Genomic DNA, 19607 nt, shown 5'->3' with positions numbered 1-19607 from the left:
TTGCCGGCCGGCCATGCCCCCGATCGGGGTGGGGTCCCTCCTGGGGGGCGGGGCTGGCTGGGGCAAGGGGCTGTGGTCATTCTGGTCTCTGGTCATTCCGCCATTTCGGTTGCTGGGCTTTTATTATACAGGATAATTTGAAATCCATCTCCAGCGCAGATCTTAATCTCCACAGTCCAATGATTCCCCTAGCAGCTCCATCTTACTCATTCTGAAGTGACTCATCTCTCCCTCCTCCTGCCTTCAACATTCTGATAAATGGCACTATCATTCTTTGCTAGTTACTGAGAGAAGAGACCTGGAATGCTCCCTTTTTCCATATCTCTCTACCATCACTATGTCCACTCTATTCCTGGTACCAAAGCTGGTTGGTTCACCCATATCCACTGGTATTTGCTAGAATAGCTCAACAACAAGTAATTAGTCTTATCTCCTTTCTCTAACCCATATTCCACAAAGCTGAGGATTTCTTCTTTTAATGTTTTAAAATGAACAATTGATCAGCATACTTCCTTAAAGTTATGTAGCAGTTTCTCATTTCTGTCTTTGCAGCATGATATAAAACTCCTTAATAAGTCGCCCCAACCTGGCTCCCTTGCTTATTTTTAACAAATCTCTTTGAATACATACAGTTCTAAGAACTGGGCATACAGGGGTGAATGATACAAACAAAAAATGGGGGCTGGAAATGCGAGTACCCTCTTAAAGGGCCAAGCCACAAAATCTGGTTTGTAGCTGCTCACCTTGGGCTCTGGCAGAGGTAGGGCAGAGTGGAATGGAGCTGTGTGAGCAAAAGCCAGAGTTGGGGAGTCTGGGGTTAGAACTCAGAAGGCAGACACCCTGATTTCTTGTGCTGAGTCATTCTTCATACTGCAAAGGACACCTTTCTCTAGAGACCTTTACCATCCAGGCAGTTTTGCCTGAGGGGGAAGCAATTGCTCCACCCTATTGGAAACACCTTTGCCCCACCCTGTGGAGTTTCTGAGGCCCATTAAGAGACTGAGAATAACAACCAGCCTGCAGGCAGATGCAACTGCCCCACCCTGTTGGAAAACCTCTTGCTCCACCCTGTGGTGGATAGCCTCAGGCTAATCAAAACTGAGTAACAATCAGAAAACAGAGAGATATGGATCTCTGGAGGCTTTGAATCTTTGCCTGATCTAATTGAGGGCTAGGGGCTAGGAAAAGCAGATCTTGGTGCACATATTGGTCCTTTCCAAAAGTTTCCAGTCCCAGCTGACAGAGCCACAACTGTGGATTGCTGACAGATCCAAAAAAGGTACTCAGGGCCAGTCACAAACAGTGTCTGACACTGTCCTGCACTAGAGATTGGGATTCATAGCAGATCTATCTAATACACAGACACAAACTCAAACAGGCAGCCAAAATGGGGAGACAAAAAAACAAGCTCCAAATGAAAGAACAAGAGAATTCTCTAGAAGAAGAGCTAAAGGAAATAGAGATAAGAACTTTATCAGATATAGAGTTTAGAATAATGATAGCAAGGATGCTCAATAGCATGAGAAAAGATATGGTAACAAATAAAAGCCCAGTCAGGAATGAAGAATGACATAGCACTAATAAAGAACACATTGGAAGGAATACACAGCAGATTAGGGGAAGTCAAGGATTATATCAGTGAATTAGGAAACAGGGTAGAGAAAATCACTCAATCAGAGAACCAAAAAGAAAAAAAAAAACAATTAAAAAACAGGAGGACAGCTTAAGGGAGCTGTGGGACACCATGAAATATACCAATATTTGCATCAGAGAAGTACCAAGAGATGAAGAAATTGAGCAAGGGCTAGAGAACCTGTTTGAAGAAATAATGGCAGAAAACATCCCAAACCTGGTGAAGAAAAACATCACACAAGTCTAGGAGGCAAAGAGTCCCAAACAAGAAGAACCCAAACAGATCTATGCCCAGACACATCATAATTAAAATGCCAAAAATTAAAGACAGAGAGAGAATCATAAAGGCAGCAAAAGAAAAGCAGTTAGTTACCTACAAAGGAGCTCCTATCCTATATAATAAAAGGCTAATATGCAAATTGACTGAATGGTGGAACAACCGGTTGCTGTGATGCACACTGACCACCAGGGGGCAGACACTCAATGCAGGATATGACCCCTGGTGGTCAGTGCACTCCCACACGGGGAGCACCGCTCAGCCAGAAGCCAGGCTCATGGCTGACGAGTGCAGTAGCAGTGGTGGAACCTCTCCCGCCTCTGCGACAGCACTAAGGATGTCCAACTGCCTGCTTAAGCCCATTCCCTGCCATCAGTCGGACATCCCCCGAGTGGTCCTGGACTGTGAGAGGGCACAGGCCAGCCTGAGGGACAACCCAAGTGCACAAATTTTGTGCACCAGGCCTCTAGTAAGGTTATAAGTGATTTCTCATCAGAAACTCTACAGGCCAGAAGGGAATGGCATGAAGTATTCAAGGTAATGAAAAGCAAGTATCTGAAACCAACATTACTATATATAGCAAGGCTATTAAAAAAATCATCTTCCACTTATTTGATCCCTTCTTACTTAACTTTTAAGTTTTTAATGAATTAATGACTTAGTATTATTGTACATAAGATTTTAGTAGTATATAAAGTATTAATACTTATAGATTTTACCAGTTTCTGCAAGTCCTTTTTATTTTTTATTTTTTTTTTTTTAAATATATTTTATTGATTTTTACAGAGAGGAAGGGAGAGGGATAGAGAGTTAGAAACATCGATGAGAGAGAAACATCAATCAGCTGCCTCCTGCACACTCCCCACTGGGGATGTGCCCGCAACCAAGGTACATGCCCTTGACCGGAATCGAACCTGGGACCCTTGAGTCCGCAGGCCAACACTCCATCCACTGAGCCAAACCAGCTAGAGCTGCAAGTCCTTTTTAAACGAAAGCAATATGAAAAGAATGAACCAAGTCAAAACATCTTTAAACAAAAAAGGCAACAGTGTCAATGAACTGCTTACCTTAATTTTAGCAGTATATTCTCCTCTACCGCCAAACAGACCAAGACCACCAAGTAAAATGTCAGTGTCAGCACTAAAACGTATAGCTTCTACTGAATGAGCAGAGTAACCCCAGCCCCCTCCATGACCTAAAAAAAAAAAAAGACGATTCATGTTTTAAAATAGTCAGACATATTTCAGTTAGAAGACAATATCTCCTAAATGTAAATATACATACTTTCAAACCTGTTCACTACATTATAATCTTCTTTGGAGTAAACCTTCATTACTGCTTGAGTCTCCTCCTCCGTACTTGCAACACCCATTTTTAAATCCTGCATAGTTGCTAAGGTATCAAGACAACCTAAAAACAAATAAGCAAGCATTCAATTCCTTGAAGTTATAATCTCTCATAATATTAATGAGATGAAATACTATAGGGGATAAATTAAAATAATAAACTATAAGTGTGCTCAACAAATGTATTCAAAGCGTTGAACAGCATTTCATGGACATATGCAATGAATAAACACTCTCCATTGGGTCATTATTATATTTAAAAATACATGGTATGACAATGTACTGCACAAAACCGTATCTCTGAAAAGATGAAATTGCTTAATCTTTGAGTCCTTACAAACTTCTTCCTTTTATAAAACTCTGAATTATTTTAGTTTCATTTTAAAATACTATTTGAAGAAGACACATTAGCCTGAGATAACTTCAACTGATGGTAGTTCTGGATGTTCACAATGGTTAACAGATGAAATTTGTGAAAAAAGCAAGCAATTATATTTGTGATCTAGTAATTATGCTTAGAGATACGATTTCACAATTGAAAATTCTACATAAACATAATTGAATCTTTTTAAGGGTATTTTTAAAGAAATTGAATAAGCAGTTATGTGTAAAAGTATAAAATTTCCACAACAGCGTGTATGTATGTATGTATGTATACATCTATATGCACATACACATACATGTATATAAAGAGAGAGAGAATGCTATATCCCAAATTAATTAAATAGAGATGAAGTTGATGTGCTGTGGAAAACTGTACTGTATAAAGAGAAGTAATCTATAAAATTAATATAATATTTTATAGAATTTAAAATAATGTATATAAATTAAATATACTTTTACATTTGAATATCCAGTGTAGATCTCTAAACTTTATGTATTCGGGTTGAGCTAAAATTAGTTTTAAAAATCTACAATAGTTATATTGGAAAATTATATCCAGGCTGCTTTATATTTGGTATATATGAATCTTTCATGGTGTTGGTACAAGTTTGAGGTATTGTTTTCTGTAGCATAAATCTCTTAATAGGATATAACCTATTTTACATCTAGCATATTGTTTAACAAACATGACAAAATAATATACAAAATTAAATTCTCTTTAAAAATACTCGGCACACAATGAAAATTAGCTAAAATTATCTGATCATCATATAGCAACCCTACCTAGAATGTGCAAAGCTGCATGAGATCGGGTGGTGAGAGCCCTTGATCCTGTTGGTAATGCAAGTTCAGGACTTAGAATACTGCATCTGGACTGCATGTCTGCTGCAGAAGGAAGTCTGGCATCAGCAACCACTGCATTGTAACACCACAGTTCTCTAGTATTTGGTCGAAACCTTTCAAGAGAGAATAATTACAGCACCTCAACATACAGTTTCATTTGTAAAACATAATTGATGATACAAAGAGAATAAGGCAGTTTAAACAGGACAAATATAGCTCATTATTTTCATATCTGAACTAAACATATAAAGAAGTTATGTCACTTATAAGTAAAACAATTTAAATAAAATAGTAATATAGATCACAATACTTCATGAATATAGAGCAACAGTATACTTAACTGATGCATACATATAGGTATGAAGCATGTGTACAATAAAAATTCCATTTTAAAAGTTGAAAGACAAAGGACATGTCAAAAGAAAATATGAGGTAAAACAATATCCACAATTATAAGAGCTCCTGAAAGCCAGTAAGAGACAATCAAAGGTGGTCAAAAGACATGGAATGCTGTTCTCAAAAAGCAAGCACAAACAGAATTATGCAGATGTTCAACCCTACTAACAGTAAAGCAGCAATCTATACTAATAAAAGGGTAATATGCTAATTAGACAGGGAGACCTTCAGGGAGACCTTCTGGACATCCTTCCAGACAAAGCCATGGTGGTCGGGCCAAGGCAGAGGTGGTTAGGGGCGATCAGGACAGCAGGGGAGGGCCACTGGGGGCAAGCAGGGGGTGGTAGTTAGGGGCAAGCAGGCCGGCAGGGGGTGGCAGTTGGGTGCGATCAGGCCAGCAGGCAGAGTGGTTAGGGGCGATTAGACAGGCAGGCAGGTGAGCGGTTAGGAGCCAGCGGTCCCGAATTGCGAGAGGGATGTCCAACTGCTGTTTCGGGCCTAAACCGGCAGTCGGACACCCCCCGAGGGGTCCCAGATTGGAGAAGGTGCAGGCTGGACTGAGGGACACAGCTCCCCCCCACACCCGTGCATGAATTTCATACACTGGGCCACTAGTCTATAATAATAAAAGCGTAATATGCAAATCGACCGAATGGCCTAACAGTGGAACAACCCTTCTGGATGAAGCCAGGGCTGCAAGGGCCGAGGCAGCCAGGGCTGCACCCAGATTGGAGAAGGTGCAGGCTGGACTGAGGGACACAGCTCCCCCCCACACCCGTGCATGAATTTCATACACTGGGCCACTAGTCTATAATAATAAAAGCGTAATATGCAAATCGACCGAATGGCCTAACAGTGGAACAACCCTTCTGGATGAAGCCAGGGCTGCAAGGGCCGAGGCAGCCAGGGCTGCAAAGTCCTACTCTTGCACGAATTTCGTGCATCGGGCCTCTAGTAAAAATTGTAAAAAATTCAAAATGCCTTAAGAGCTGTAAAACAAAAATACACTACTAAAAAACACAAAGCAGCCAGAAGTTAGGATAATAAAATGGAAGTCTGATCCTAATGAAAGAAAAACACATTCTAGCTAGTTTACTAGAACACGGAGAAGACTGTCCTTCATCTTTTAATATCTATTTTGGATCAAGGACCTGGCAAGGTATTTAAGATCATCTGTCCCATTGCTGCCACCATTTGTGAAAAAGGCAAGGTTCAACTAACTGTACACTACACTTCACACTTCAGAGTTCTGCTAAGACCCCAGGGAAATGGCTGTTTAGAACCTTAGTTCTATAATCTCTAGTTCAGAGAATGCATTTCTAATTTAGTGAATGTGCCTAGAAACAAATTGCAAACTGCCAACTTTTACTTTTTGTTAATGCAAATTTACTTCATTTAAAAATAAAACATATAAGGAATATAGAAAATAAAACTAAATCTCTTGTATATTGACTTCTAATCAGTAAATAATTCTATCTGTACACAATTTGCCTCTCTATCCCTGCCATTCTATCCATTCTATCGCACTGTAAACTCTAATTTTGGTTCTTAGTACCTTATTGTCTTCATAAGAATTACTACACATGACTCACCTCTAGTCTCTTGTTATTTAATTTATATTGTATAAAGCTTCCAGGGAGATCCAAAAGCACTACTCAATTCAATTCTGGCCTCCAGAACTTCCAATGAAATGCCCAAATAAGATAGTAAGCTGATCAGCAACCTGGGGAGCACTGTAATCCTTCACTCTGAATGCAGGCCTCAGGACTGATAAAAAACATCCCTCTTGGTGGACTGATAGAAGTGAAAGCAGGCACGGGCAGAAGGAAGACGATGAAAAAGTCTTTCCCCCTCCTCACTCATACCACTTCGACCTTTCAACTTATCTGAATTCTGGCCTACTAAACTATACAGGCCAAATAAACTAAGCAAGAGGGGGGAAAAATAGTAAATGCTTTGATGAGCCACTCTGGTAATGGCAGGGTACACTTCCTATAGCATTCAAAGCTAAAATTTCTGAGGATAACTCTTTTCTTTACTCATTTTGTATATAAAGTGCCATAATAAATCATAAACAAATGCAATATAATTTCTTGAGTACCTATATCCACCTCTCCATTTTTTATAATTTCTAGAGTTTAATAACCCTGCATATTTCTCTACTAATATGGGAATTTGGTTATGTACATTCCTGAAGGGCAAGCTCATATCTTATTCTCGAATGTCTTTGGCATAATTTCTGCTACAGAGTTAGTAATAATTAGATATTTATGGCATCAATAAACATTGAATTCTATACAATTTTAGATAACATTGCTGACAGACTAAAATAACCAACAGAACTCTTGAAAGTAAAACTTCTAATTATAAAGACAGTAGCAAACACTTCTACAGCACTTACTATGTGCCTCTGTTTTAAGTTCCCCAATTCTCATACCAATCTAGGAGGTAGACTGACTATTATCTATACTAAAAAAGGGTAACATGCTAATTAGACCAGACAGACCAGGCGTCTTCTGGACATCCTTCCTGACAAAGCCAGGGCCCGGCCCGGGGAAAGCCGCCCGCAGTCCCGGGTGCCTGCTGGTGGCAGAGGGAGGAAAGCCGGTGCCGGCAGCCGGGAGAAGGAAGGCCTACTCTTGCATGAATTTTCGTGCATCGGGACACTAGTTACTTTATAAGTGAAAAAAGTGAGGAACACAGAGTCACAATAACTTTTCCAAAGGCACACAGAAAGTAAATTGTGGAGCTGGAATACACCTATAGGCAGTTTGGCCCAGAACACTTGCTCTTAGTCAATACACTATACTGTAAGGGTCCCTATAAATCACTATGATAAAAGTGTAGTTAATAGTTAAACAGGAGTTCTCAGGTATGAAAAGTCTATCCATACATAAATTTCATAGTACCACAAGAAGGGAATTTGATCAAAATTTATTTACTACTCTAGTTTATAAACAGAGAAGCTTACCTCCAAATGACATCATATACAGGATCAAGACACACACCAAATCCTTGCAGATCCTCTTGTTCAGAGTCATTAAACGTTTTACAACTCCCATCCACTTTATTTATCAGAAGACATTTAAATGGAGGAGGTTCTGACATAGAAGCAGGTACCAAGCCTTGAGAAAAAATATTTACATATTTTAAAGATGCATTACTTTTTTATATTTCCCCAACTTATAAGTATCATTATTTTCTCCATTTTACAGACGAAGAAACTGAAACTTAAAGAGGTTAAATAACTAAAAACCTTTAAATAGCAGAATTAGGACTAAAATCTCAGGCTGTCTAAATCTACAACACATGCTGTTAATTTCTACACTATACTACTCTATTATATAATTAACTAGAGGCCCGGTGCATGAAATTCATGCACCAGGGGAGAGGGGTGGGGGAGAGGGGCAGAGGGGGAGGCCCTCAACCCGGCATACAGGGGATGTCCAACTGCCAGACATCACTCTTGCAATCCGGGACACTGGCCCCTAACTGCTCACTTGCCTGCCTGATCGCCCCTAACCATTCACCTGCCTGCCTAATAGTTCCTAACCACTCACCTGCCTGCCTGATCACCCCAACCACCTCTGCCTGCCTGATCACCCCTAACCACTCGCTTGCCTGCCCGATTATCCCTAACCACCTCTGCCTGCTTGCCTAATTGACCCTAACCACTCGCCTGCCTGCCTGATTACCCCTAACCACCTCTGCCTGCCTGACTGCCCCTAAGCACTCTGCCTGCCTGATCACCCCTAACTACTCTGCCTGCCTCCCTGATCACCCCTAACTGCTAGCCTGCCTGCCTGATTGTCCCTATCTGCTCACTGGGGGGCTGCCGGCTGGGGTGAGGGGCCATGGTCATTCTGGTCTCTGGTCCTTTTGGTCACTTGGCTTTTATTATATAGGATGATATCATGGACACAAGTATGGATTGATAAGTTTGATTTATGAAACCTTCTAAAATTAATTTCTATAATTTATAAGAACCAATATAGAAAAATTCCTCCTTTCAATTAGGTTACAATGTAGCTTATATTTCTACCACTCTCTAGCTTATACTTTGTTTCTTGATCTCCCAATTATTGCAATCTTCCAGCAAACAGACAAATATAAAAAAGACACTCAGAAGCTTCTTTTAAATTTCTTCAGACAGAAAAAAAACAAAAAGCTATAAGATTATATCTCATAATAGGGAAAAATGAACCATTTACTATTAATGAAGATAAGGATTTACAGTGGGGATGTCGGTTTGTTTTGGGTATTACCTATTATGTGTTTACTGGCAAAAATTTCGGATGTAGCAAGCACATGAGAATTAATAAGTGCTTCATCAATTCGTAAGAACGTCTGGTCCCCACTTGCACCTATCCAGGTAGCTTTTCTTCCATATTTTGATCCAATGTTAGGCATGGGAGCTGGTTTTGCATTCCAATATGGCACATCCAGAATTGGTCTGCCCAGCTGTCCTTTCTAAAAGATTAAATGCACCATATTAACAATATTACTGAACAATCTATAATTTTTATAAAGTGAGACAGTAGTTAAAAACAGCTCTATAAGACATTATTAGTCATCAATTGTTAATTTTTAAAATAAATTCATGTGAAATTTATACCAAATATTTATAAAGGTATAAAATAATTTTTATTATTCCTAGGAATTCTTCTCCTAAGAAATCACAGTGTATTATTTTTTAAAACATATTTTTATTGATTTCAGAGAGGAAGGGAGAGGGAGAGAGATAGAAACATTAATGATGAGAGAGAATCATTGATTGGCTGCCTCCTGCACGCCCCCTACTGGAGATCGAGCTCACAACCTGGGCATGTGCCCTGACCAGGAATCAAACCAGCAACCTCCTGGTTCATAGATAGACGCTCAACCACTGAGCCACGCTGGCCAGGCACAAAGTGTATTATTAAAAAAATAATAACAAACTTGAAATACTTTTCCATGTAAGAAATCTCCCTGAAATACTGTGACTGTCTTCATTTATATTTAAATGAAAAGAATATAAATGCATAACATATTTAAAAATTAGTATTACAAATAGCACATTTAAAAAATCACTTTGACATTTTAAGTTGACAGCATCACAGAAAATCTATTGAATTCACACAATCTGGAAACATTTGAGTAAAAGACCAAAATAACAAATACCACAACTGTGAATACAACTAGAAAAGTACATTTTCACATGATCATGTCATTTCATTTATGGTTCAATATAAACAACAGAATCAACAGTAAGGTATGATGTCTTAAGCAAATAACTGCTAATTCACTTATATGCTGTCTACAGGTACCTGGTTTGGTAAGAATTTAATTTGAAAATAGGAAATTTCTCTATGCTACTAGCTGTAAAAGAATGTAGATGGATTGGTAAATATTTATCCACCCCCTGGCACAGGATCTTTCTCTCTCCCCATAGTGTCCCTCTTCCAAAAATCCTCTGGAGGGCAGAAAATGCTGCATCATAGTACCCAGGGATATTTACAAGTAATGGGAATTATAAACTATATTTTTTAAAACAGAACAAAAATACCTGTGTACTGCCAATAGCTTAGTTAAGTTCTGAGCCAACTACCAGGTTTCTCATGAGTTTTGTTGTTACTCCTTCAACACCACAGAAAGAAAATACAGCTATAAACTGACTGTAAAAGCACCTGAGGTTCAACCCCTTGATAAACAGGGTTAAGGTAAAATGGCTGGAAGCAGCCCAAAAATTCAAGCACATGACTGGAGAAGAAGCCAAAATAATTCAGTGTTCTCTCTCAGCTTCTTTCAATGACTATCCTTATTTTTTGACAAAGAAAAAGAAGAGCATAAAAATGTAAACAGTGAGCAAAGTGCATCATATTCAGGGATATATATTATGCTTTAGGAGAGAAAAGAAATATTTTTCATTGACTTTTGAAATAAATATCTATTCCTTTACTATCAACCAACTAATGTGAAAGCAGACCAAATATATGATAGATGCCTGATTATAAATAAACCATACTTAAGTTCATTGAAGTTCACAAATAGGACTTTTGGCACTAGAGGACGATAATGACTGTCCGACTTCAAGTATTACCACTCACATGCCCCCCAAAACCAACACACAGACCAAATAAAACTACAAATAAATCAAGCCTTCAGCAGTTTTAAGAAAAAGCAGATTTCATAACCTTAAGTTATCTGTAACCAGAGGGAAAAACTAATTCAACCGTTTTTTTCAGCCACGTGCCACTGCAAGCCTGCGGGGTGGAGAGCACAAAGGGGTGTGGGGAGCTTGAGAAGAAGAGTATGCAGGCCTTAGAAAAGGCACTGGCAAAAGCATCCCCACAAAAAGAAAATCCAACCCTTAATGTCAGAAAACTAAATACGGGTGAAGACTTGAAGGTTCACAGAACTAGCTACAGAAAAAGACTTCTCACAGTATTCAGGGACGTTTTTCCACCCATCTGACTGATGTAAATTAAAAGGTTTGATAACACATTTTGTTGACAACATTGTGAACAAATAGGCAACCTCATACACTGCTGGTGAGAATACAAAAGAGAAGGGAACTGGTACTATCTCACAAAACTACATAGGTATTTAACCTTCAACCCAGCAATCGTACTTTTAAAAATTTTCCTCAGAGATACATCTCTAACAATATTTATTGCTATCACTGCAAAATATTGGAAAATACTTAAATGACCAAGCATAAATAATTGATTGAATCACCAGATCAAAGCTAACAAAAACCATTTAAATCAGAATGTACTGAAACATGAGTAATAGGTTTTATTTTATGATAACTAGCCCAAAGACATAAACTTTTGAACTTTTCCGTTATATATCAATTCCTGGAGATATGTACTAGAATATAAATCCTAAAGATTATGCTCTGAAGAATTTAGGAAAGAATGTTCATGCGTCCATACCACCAGACATCTGGAAGATTACAATCTAAAACTAATCCAGAAGCTAAGACTGTAGGACTTACTCATTTCAAGAACGTACTTTTTACTATAAAAACTGTCAATTTTTCTCTTTCCTTCAAAATACTCTGGGTGTTACCTGCTCCTGTTTTATGATTTGCAAATTTTCAGACCCCTGAATAAAATTTTGTCCTTTAACTATATAAAAAATTAATTGAAAAACTATAGTATATATTCACAGTGGAGTATTATGTAGATGTAAAAAAAAAAAAGAGAGAGATCTTGAGACTTCTGGTCAAGATGGCAGAGAAAGTAAACTCTGAGCTAGCCTTCTCCCATGACCACATCAAAATTATAACTAAACTAGAGGCCCGTTGCATGAAAATTCATGCACTGGAGGGGGGTCCCTCAGCCCGGCCTGCCCCCTCTCACAGTCCGGGAGCCCTCAGGGGTACTGCCATCCGAGGCTTGCCTGTGCCTCGGGCTGGCCCTGGGCAGTTAGGCAGCTGCCATCTGAGGTTTGCCTGCACCTTGAGCCGGCCCTGGGTGGCTGAGGGGACTGGGGGTCTCCGGAGGCAGACGCCTGCCACCCTGGCGGGGCTGAGGGGACTGGATGCCACCATCTTGTGGCTGTGAGTGCCACCATCTTTGAGGGCATGGCAGTCAATTAGCATATTCCCTCCTTATTGGCTGTGGGTGCCGCCATCGTTGAGACGGCATGAGAGTCATTTAGCATATTCCCTCTTTATTAGATAGGATTCTAAAACAACTAACACTGAGAACCACCTGAAAACTAGCTGAACAGAGTTCGAATAACTAAGGATAAAAAGAAGAAACCACGTCTAGACTGGCAGGAGGGGTGGAGATGCAGACTGGGCAGGTCCCACACCCACAGTTTGGCGATTAAGAATCAGGAGGGCCCTAGCCAGTTTGGCTCAGTAGATAGAGAGACAGCTGGTTCAATTCCAGCCAAGGGCACATGCCTAGGTTGCAGGCTCCATCCCCAGTAGGGGATGTGCAGGAGGCAATCAATTATTCTCTCTCATCATTAATGTTTCTCTCTCTCTCCCTCTCCCTTTTTCTCTGAAATCAATAAAGAAATAAATTTTTTTAAAAAAAGAATCAGGAGGGATAACAGCTTCAGAGCTTTCAGCCTCAAACCGGGCTCCCCAGCCCAGGAACCAGCCATAACATTTGGCTGTCAGACCAGTGGGGGTTACATCTGAGAAAGACAAAGGGCTGTGGGAGACTGAGATGCTCCCCTTAAAGGGCTGGCCCATGAAGTCGCTCGCTCATAAACTCACTCCCAGCACAGAGGCAGCAGCTCAAAATTGCCAGGGACATAACTAGAGGAACTAAACAACCTTTTTATATGCGTAAAATAATTTCCAAATAAAATATTTTTTTAAAGTTCACATTAAAAATTTTTAAATAATCAAGAGTTGCAAATTGCATCCCAAGGACTTAGGTTACAGAGTTCTGAATATTTATCCATGTCAGAGATGATACAGGTTTATTAGCAATCTTATGGAGCTTTTCCTTGATCTCTACTGTAGTCAATAGAAAGAGAATGAAGCGGACAGGCAAATGGAGAAAGAAGAAAAAGGAAGCTATAATTTTAAACAAATCTAATAAAACTAGACTTTTAAAAAGTTCTAAGATAGAATTCTATATGTTAAAGAAAAATGAATCTTTACAAATTAGATGAGAAATGAGTTTTCAAATGACAGAATTAGCTCTAATGAAAGCTTAAAGGACTTTGACGTGGAATAAACATTCTAACTATAACACAGCTGTTAAATTCAATAAATTCTAATGCTAAACTAGAAAAGTAAATTATTTCAAAGTAATGTCATTCAAGTTTTGTGTATATTGAGGGTGGAGACAGGAAATATGCATATGCAATAATTATAATACAAGAATTTCACTGAAACCAGAAAAAATAGCTTACGTAGACAAATTGTAAGACAATGGTACAATGAATATTATCAATGCTTTAAAAATTCCTTACAGAAAAACTTCCAAATGTGAAGACCTGTCCATCCATTAAAAGTACTGCCGTATGGTTGCTGCCTGCAGTAACTTGTGTGCTAGGGCCTGGCAATGCTTGAACAAGAGTGGGACATCCCCTAGGTTAAAAAAAAATTAAGTCAGTATCTTAAAAGACCCAACTGAAATAAAAAACCATAAACAAACAATGCATAAGGAAAAGAGATAATAGGCACTAATATGAATAATCAGTAAAAACTTATTTAAGTGCTATATTCCTGTCTCCATTCTAGGTGCTCAGGACACAAAGATGAAAATGACATAATCACTGATTTTAAGGAGATTATTTAAAAGATTTCCTGAATTTATTATCCTAATTATAGACAAAATTTTTAATTGTTCTGAAAGATTGGTGCTACTTTTGTTGTAGAAGAAATTTCTTTAATCTTTACCAGTGAATAGCATGTTAAAGATCTCTATAAATATTTATTGGATGATATAATCATGCAATAATTTAACAGGAATTCAATCCAGGAACTATAAGAAACAACTGATTTTATGTCCTCTTTTCTACTTTTTTTCACTAGACTATAACTTAAGATTTTAACACAGTAGTTAATGAATCAGAATACAGTATCATGAGAGGCTCTGCAGCAGTTGCTAAAAGCTTAAGCTTAAAGATATGGGTGTGAATCCTGGCTCCAATAAGTAACACCATCATGACCATGACTTTGAACAAGTTACTCATCCTTTCTGCATTTCATTTTTCTCTGCTATAACACAGAAGATACTAATAATCCATAGGGTTCTTATGAACAATAAGGAAGCTCACATATGTCAAGTGCGTGGCACACAGTTAACACTTAATAAATGATAAACAATTATGATAAATAACATCCTTATATCTATTCTTGTATCACTCTATTTACCATTTATTAACCATTTTTAGTACTCATTGTCTGTAATTAGAATAATCATCACTATAGATATAATCCACACATAACAGAAGGGCTCTGATTTTGAGACAATGTTATTATGATACTTTAAACTTTAAAAATTACATAAAATATATTTTTAATAATTTTTCAGGCTGCAATGAAAAATGAATTGAAAGAGGCAAGATTAACAGCTGGAAACCTAGTTAAAAAAATTTCACAATAACTGGGTGAGTTAAGATGAAGGCACAAACTAGGAACAGAGTGGATTGAAAGCAATGAATGAACTTGACACTTATCTAAAAAACAAACAAACAAACAAACAAACAAAACCCAAACGATTGGACTTGGCAAATGATTGATATGAGGCCAGGAAGGATTTTTGCTTATGTAACAAGGTACACAGTGGTAACATTCTTAACCTATGAGAATGAAGATGATTAAAAAGAGAAAAGAAGAAATCCTGGTTTTCATTCCGAGTCTCTCCTAACACTGTCAGTATGGACAGAGAAAGAAAAACCAGTAGAAATCTATGACATACCAATGAGGAATAATGAATTCTGGAAAATGAAGTGAGTTATTGGAAGAGAAGGTTTCAAGAAGGCGGAAATAATCTACATGCCAAATGCTTTAGAGAGATATCAACTGACCACTCAACTTTTTAGCGAGAAGAAAGTCTCTGGTAGGAGTAGGCACAACACTGTAGCAGACGAGAAGTTAACAGTGGGGTCAGAGACTATGCAAAATCCCTTCAGGCATCTCAGCAGGAAAGAGAAAAAGAAAGAACCACCAGCTAAAGGGAAAATGAAGTTGAAGGAGAGACTTTGGTCCTTTAAAATGATGGAGAGTTGAAGTTTAAAAGAATAAAAACAAAGAGGCTAAAGATACAGGTCAGAGAGGAGACAAGAAACAGAACTTGATCCCTAAGGAAAAGGTGTAGATAGGCTTCATAAATATTACATTAAAAAGTAGCAAAGTAGTAGTATAGATGCAAGTATGTTTGTAGAGTTGGCGGGCTAAAGAATTTCCCACCTAACAGTTTTTATTTTTGTTCTAATAGAGGTCATGTGCTGAGATGGAAAAGGAAATAGGTGAGTAGAGAATCTGAAGATTACAGAAAAGGTACGATGCTGAATGGAACAAATAAAATACTGAGATCAGAAGTTTTAAACCCGATCCAAAGGGCTTCTGGACAGTCTTTTAATGAGCTTCAGGAGATCTGTGAATCTCATAAATCTGTAAGTCAATTTCTGTGTATATGCTCTTGTATCTATTCTGAAGAGAGAGCACATATCTTTCATCAAATTCTCAAAAGATCTTAAACCAAATAGTTTAAAACAACAAAACAGGAGGATTACTGCCCATCATAGTGGAATTAATTGAACCTGGAAACCATATAACAAACTGTACACATGTGAATTTTTTTCTGAAACCTAAGTTAGACATGAAAAATATACAGATTGATTTATGCCTGAAGTTTTGCCATGCCTTAGCATCAAGACCAAGAGGGTAAAGAAAATGAGGATACTAGCAAGAGTATAGGTGAAGAGAATAAATAATCTCTAACTTAGGTAATAAATAAAATGAAAAAGGTGAAAGAGTAAAAAAGCAGACGGCTATAGGGAACTGAGTACTGATAATGTCAATGGCCAAGTAAAGTTAAGTAAAGCTAAGTAAAAGAAGGAGAAATTGTGATCAGATTATGGTTGTGTAAGAGATGAATTTTAATTTCTCAACAATCTTTATTCAAACTAAGGCTTAATAAATTACAGTCATATAGTTGGTAAGAGATGAAGCAAAGATTTGAACCTTGTCTAAATTGTTCCAGACACAATGATGGTATACAATATTAATGCAGGAGAACAGTATAGCAAGAAAAAGATGAAACTCAGAAACATTATAAAAACTAGCAAAATTCTATTGGAAAAGAAGAATAAAAACATCTAAACTATATAATCTATTTCCCAACATCCAGGTTTAAATTTATTGAAAATGGTAAAAGAATTTGGAATTCAGAAATTTAGAAGCATACTGGACAAAATAAGCAAAAAAGTGCGTTGGTAGACTCATGTCATGAGTGAATGTATAAAAGCCATCATAAACTTTTCTTACATTCACTTTAAGAAGAGACAATAATAACAGCTAACATTTGTTGAGCACTTACTATGGGCTACGCCCTGTGCTAAGTGCATCATCTCACTGAATTCTCACAACAACCTTCTGAGGGAAATATACTTACTCCCATTTAATAGAGAAAGCAATTGAGACATAGGAAAGCCAAGTAACTTGGCCAAGGTCATATAGGTACCAAGTGATAGAATCAGGACCCAAACTAGAGATTGAGCTCAGTCATTTTGGCAAGTCAATACATTAAATAAAGAAAATACAAATAATATTTATCTTTATCATCATGCACACTGCAATATTTATCTGACATTAATCACACATTATCAATGTGTGCTATACAATAAATTCCAGTTAAAAGCACTTGATTACTGGAAACTTAAAAAAAGACTCACCAACTCTACACTTATTTCAACTGTCTGTAAATGTTTTGCTTTGTGGTAGTCAATATGTTGGCTATAGGGGCTTTGTTCCTCCTGGGATTGCTCCACCATAAAAGTGGGTCAATTCCTTTTTGAATCAATAACCCAGCTCTTTACTCCTGCCTTCTAAGTCCTAATACATTAAGACAAAGAGGGTAACTAGAATGTTTACAGCAAAAATGGTTTTGAATAATTGCTTGATCCACCAGGCACAGTGTGTAGGCATTATTTCACTGGGCTATCCACCTTAGCTCTCCACACAGCACATATACTCAGCCTTACAGTTACAACTCAATCAATGGAAACAGAAGTGGACATTTACACATTAGAAAAGAACAACTTTGGGCAGTTAAAGCAAAACTCACTAGAGTTTAATTTTCTTAACAAATCCTAATATTTTATTTTTAACATCAAAAGCTATCATATTCATGAAAATGATCAATACAAACTATTTAACATACTCAGAAGATTGTTGGTATTATCACCCAAACAAGTCACTGCTAATCAAGGATGGTGCGCATTGGTATAATCAGGACATTGAGGTCAAGTTTTTGGGAAACCTCTTCATATTAAAAACTGACATGAGCACCTTCCCTTTCAATAGCAATTACACCTTAATGTGGTATGGCAGGATCTTGACTTATGCTGTTCATTCTTCATATTTCACAGTTACCAGAGGTTTGTGATTTTTATTATAGTCATGATTTTCACAATTTCCCTTCCAAGAAGTCAAGACCATGAAATATAACGATTTACCCATTTTCTGTGGAATGACAACCAAGTACAGTCTGATCTGTGGAGAACTGCTCTCCTTGCTGCACACATGATCAATGCTCCATCATGTCTAACTACAATGTACTTTTCCCAGTTTATATCATGACTCACAAAATAATCACCAGCTAAATAACAGCAGCAATACTGATAATGTCATGATAATAAACCCTCTTGTTCTATGTTGTGAGTCTTCAGTGAGAAACAGAACAAAAAGTTGCTAAATTCTCTTTCCCACAAACTATAAGCCCTGACTCAGTCTCTACACATCAGTGAGGCCATTCAAAGGTGAAGCAAAATATCTGCTGCCTCTAACATCTGTGAAAGTAATTGCTCAACCTTGCAAGCCATTCATATTCTGTCATATGCAGTGTCCAATATCCAAATGTCATGTCCAGTGACATTTGATAAAAGTAATTTTGCCAAAGACCTTTTGCTCTCTTTACAAGCACAGTATTTGTCATTAAGATTGTGATAGTCTTACAAACCTCTTGACAATAATGTCAAATGTATGTTGCTCTGGTCTTTTTAGTGAGAAGCTTAACTCAATTATACCTCAATCATCCCTTCTCATTAGCAACAACATTCATCAAAGTAACTGAGGACATTCTGTTTCATCCTCATTTTCTGTGCATTGCAAATGAACCTGACCCAATCCTCTCGGGATAAACAGGAGTTCTCAATTCTGGACGAGCATTAGAATCCGGGGCTTTTAAAAGACAGTTGCTGCCATCCTATATAGGACTGCACTAGCTGCCTCTAATACCAACCCTCACCCCCAACACAAACCTCTTAGAAATTCTAGCTGTAGAATCTATACATGGTATTTCTGAAGTTGTCCAAGTGAATTTAGTGTGCAGCCAGGATTAAGAATCATGGATCTTTACTATGTAGTTGGCATAATTCCATCCCTGTCACCATAATGGAATGATTTCAGACCAAAGTGGCAATATGCATTTTATGTAATAACTAGAGGCCCGGTGCACAGATTTGTGCATTGGTGGGGTCCCTCAGTCTGGCCTGCACCCTCTCGCAATCCGGGACTCCCGAGGATGTAGTAATGCGAGAAGCGGCAGACAGCTGGGTAGGAGCCCAAGCCCGGGTCGGGTGCCACACTGCTCCCGCTCAGTAGTGCTGCTACGGAGGCAAGAGAGGCTCATGCCAGCAGTGAGCCAGGCGTATGGCACCCGTCGGTCAGCTGAGCGGCGATCCCACTGTGGGAGCACACTGACCCCTGGTGGTGTGTGTCATAGCGACCGGTTGACCGGTCGCTTAGGCCTTTATGTACATATTAGAGGCCCAGTGCATGAAATTTGTGCACGGGGGTGGGGGGTGTCCCTCAGCCTGGCCTACGCCCTCTCGCAATCAGGGACCCCTCAGGTAGGGTCCCGAGGCCTGGCTGGCAATCAGGGCCTATCGGGGCTTTCCTTCCCCTGGCTGCCAGCAGCTGCCCCCGCCCCCGCCGCTGCCACTGCTTGCCATCTGTGCCACGCTACCCCTCTCCCCTGCCACCTTCTGTGGGCGACAGTCATGGGGTGTGATCATTTGGCAGGCCTGGGCCTCCCTCGGCAGGG

At 38.7% G+C, this 19607-nt stretch overlaps 1 protein-coding gene across 1 annotated transcript in view; it reads right to left on the bottom strand.

Annotated features, from left to right (window-relative positions):
- Window positions 1-19607, bottom strand: part of MYCBP2 (MYC binding protein 2, E3 ubiquitin protein ligase) — a 300054-nt gene that overhangs the window by 159115 nt on the left and 121332 nt on the right. Inside the window, exons 24-29 of the mRNA XM_014544063.1 lie at window positions 13804-13921; window positions 9144-9348; window positions 7850-8003; window positions 4423-4595; window positions 3194-3319; window positions 2977-3104 (exon numbers count right to left, since the gene is read on the bottom strand). Of these exons, the coding sequence (XP_014399549.1) occupies window positions 2977-3104; window positions 3194-3319; window positions 4423-4595; window positions 7850-8003; window positions 9144-9348; window positions 13804-13921 (904 nt within the window). The remainder of the gene's footprint in view (window positions 1-2976; window positions 3105-3193; window positions 3320-4422; window positions 4596-7849; window positions 8004-9143; window positions 9349-13803; window positions 13922-19607) is intronic.

The sequence above is a fragment of the Myotis brandtii genome, unplaced genomic scaffold, assembly GCF_000412655.1.
Source record: "Myotis brandtii unplaced genomic scaffold, ASM41265v1 scaffold350, whole genome shotgun sequence".
In the NCBI taxonomy this organism is placed as follows: Eukaryota; Metazoa; Chordata; class Mammalia; order Chiroptera; family Vespertilionidae; genus Myotis; species Myotis brandtii.
The sequence above is the reverse complement of the archived record's forward strand: the minus strand, read 5'-3'. Positions and strand labels throughout refer to the sequence as shown.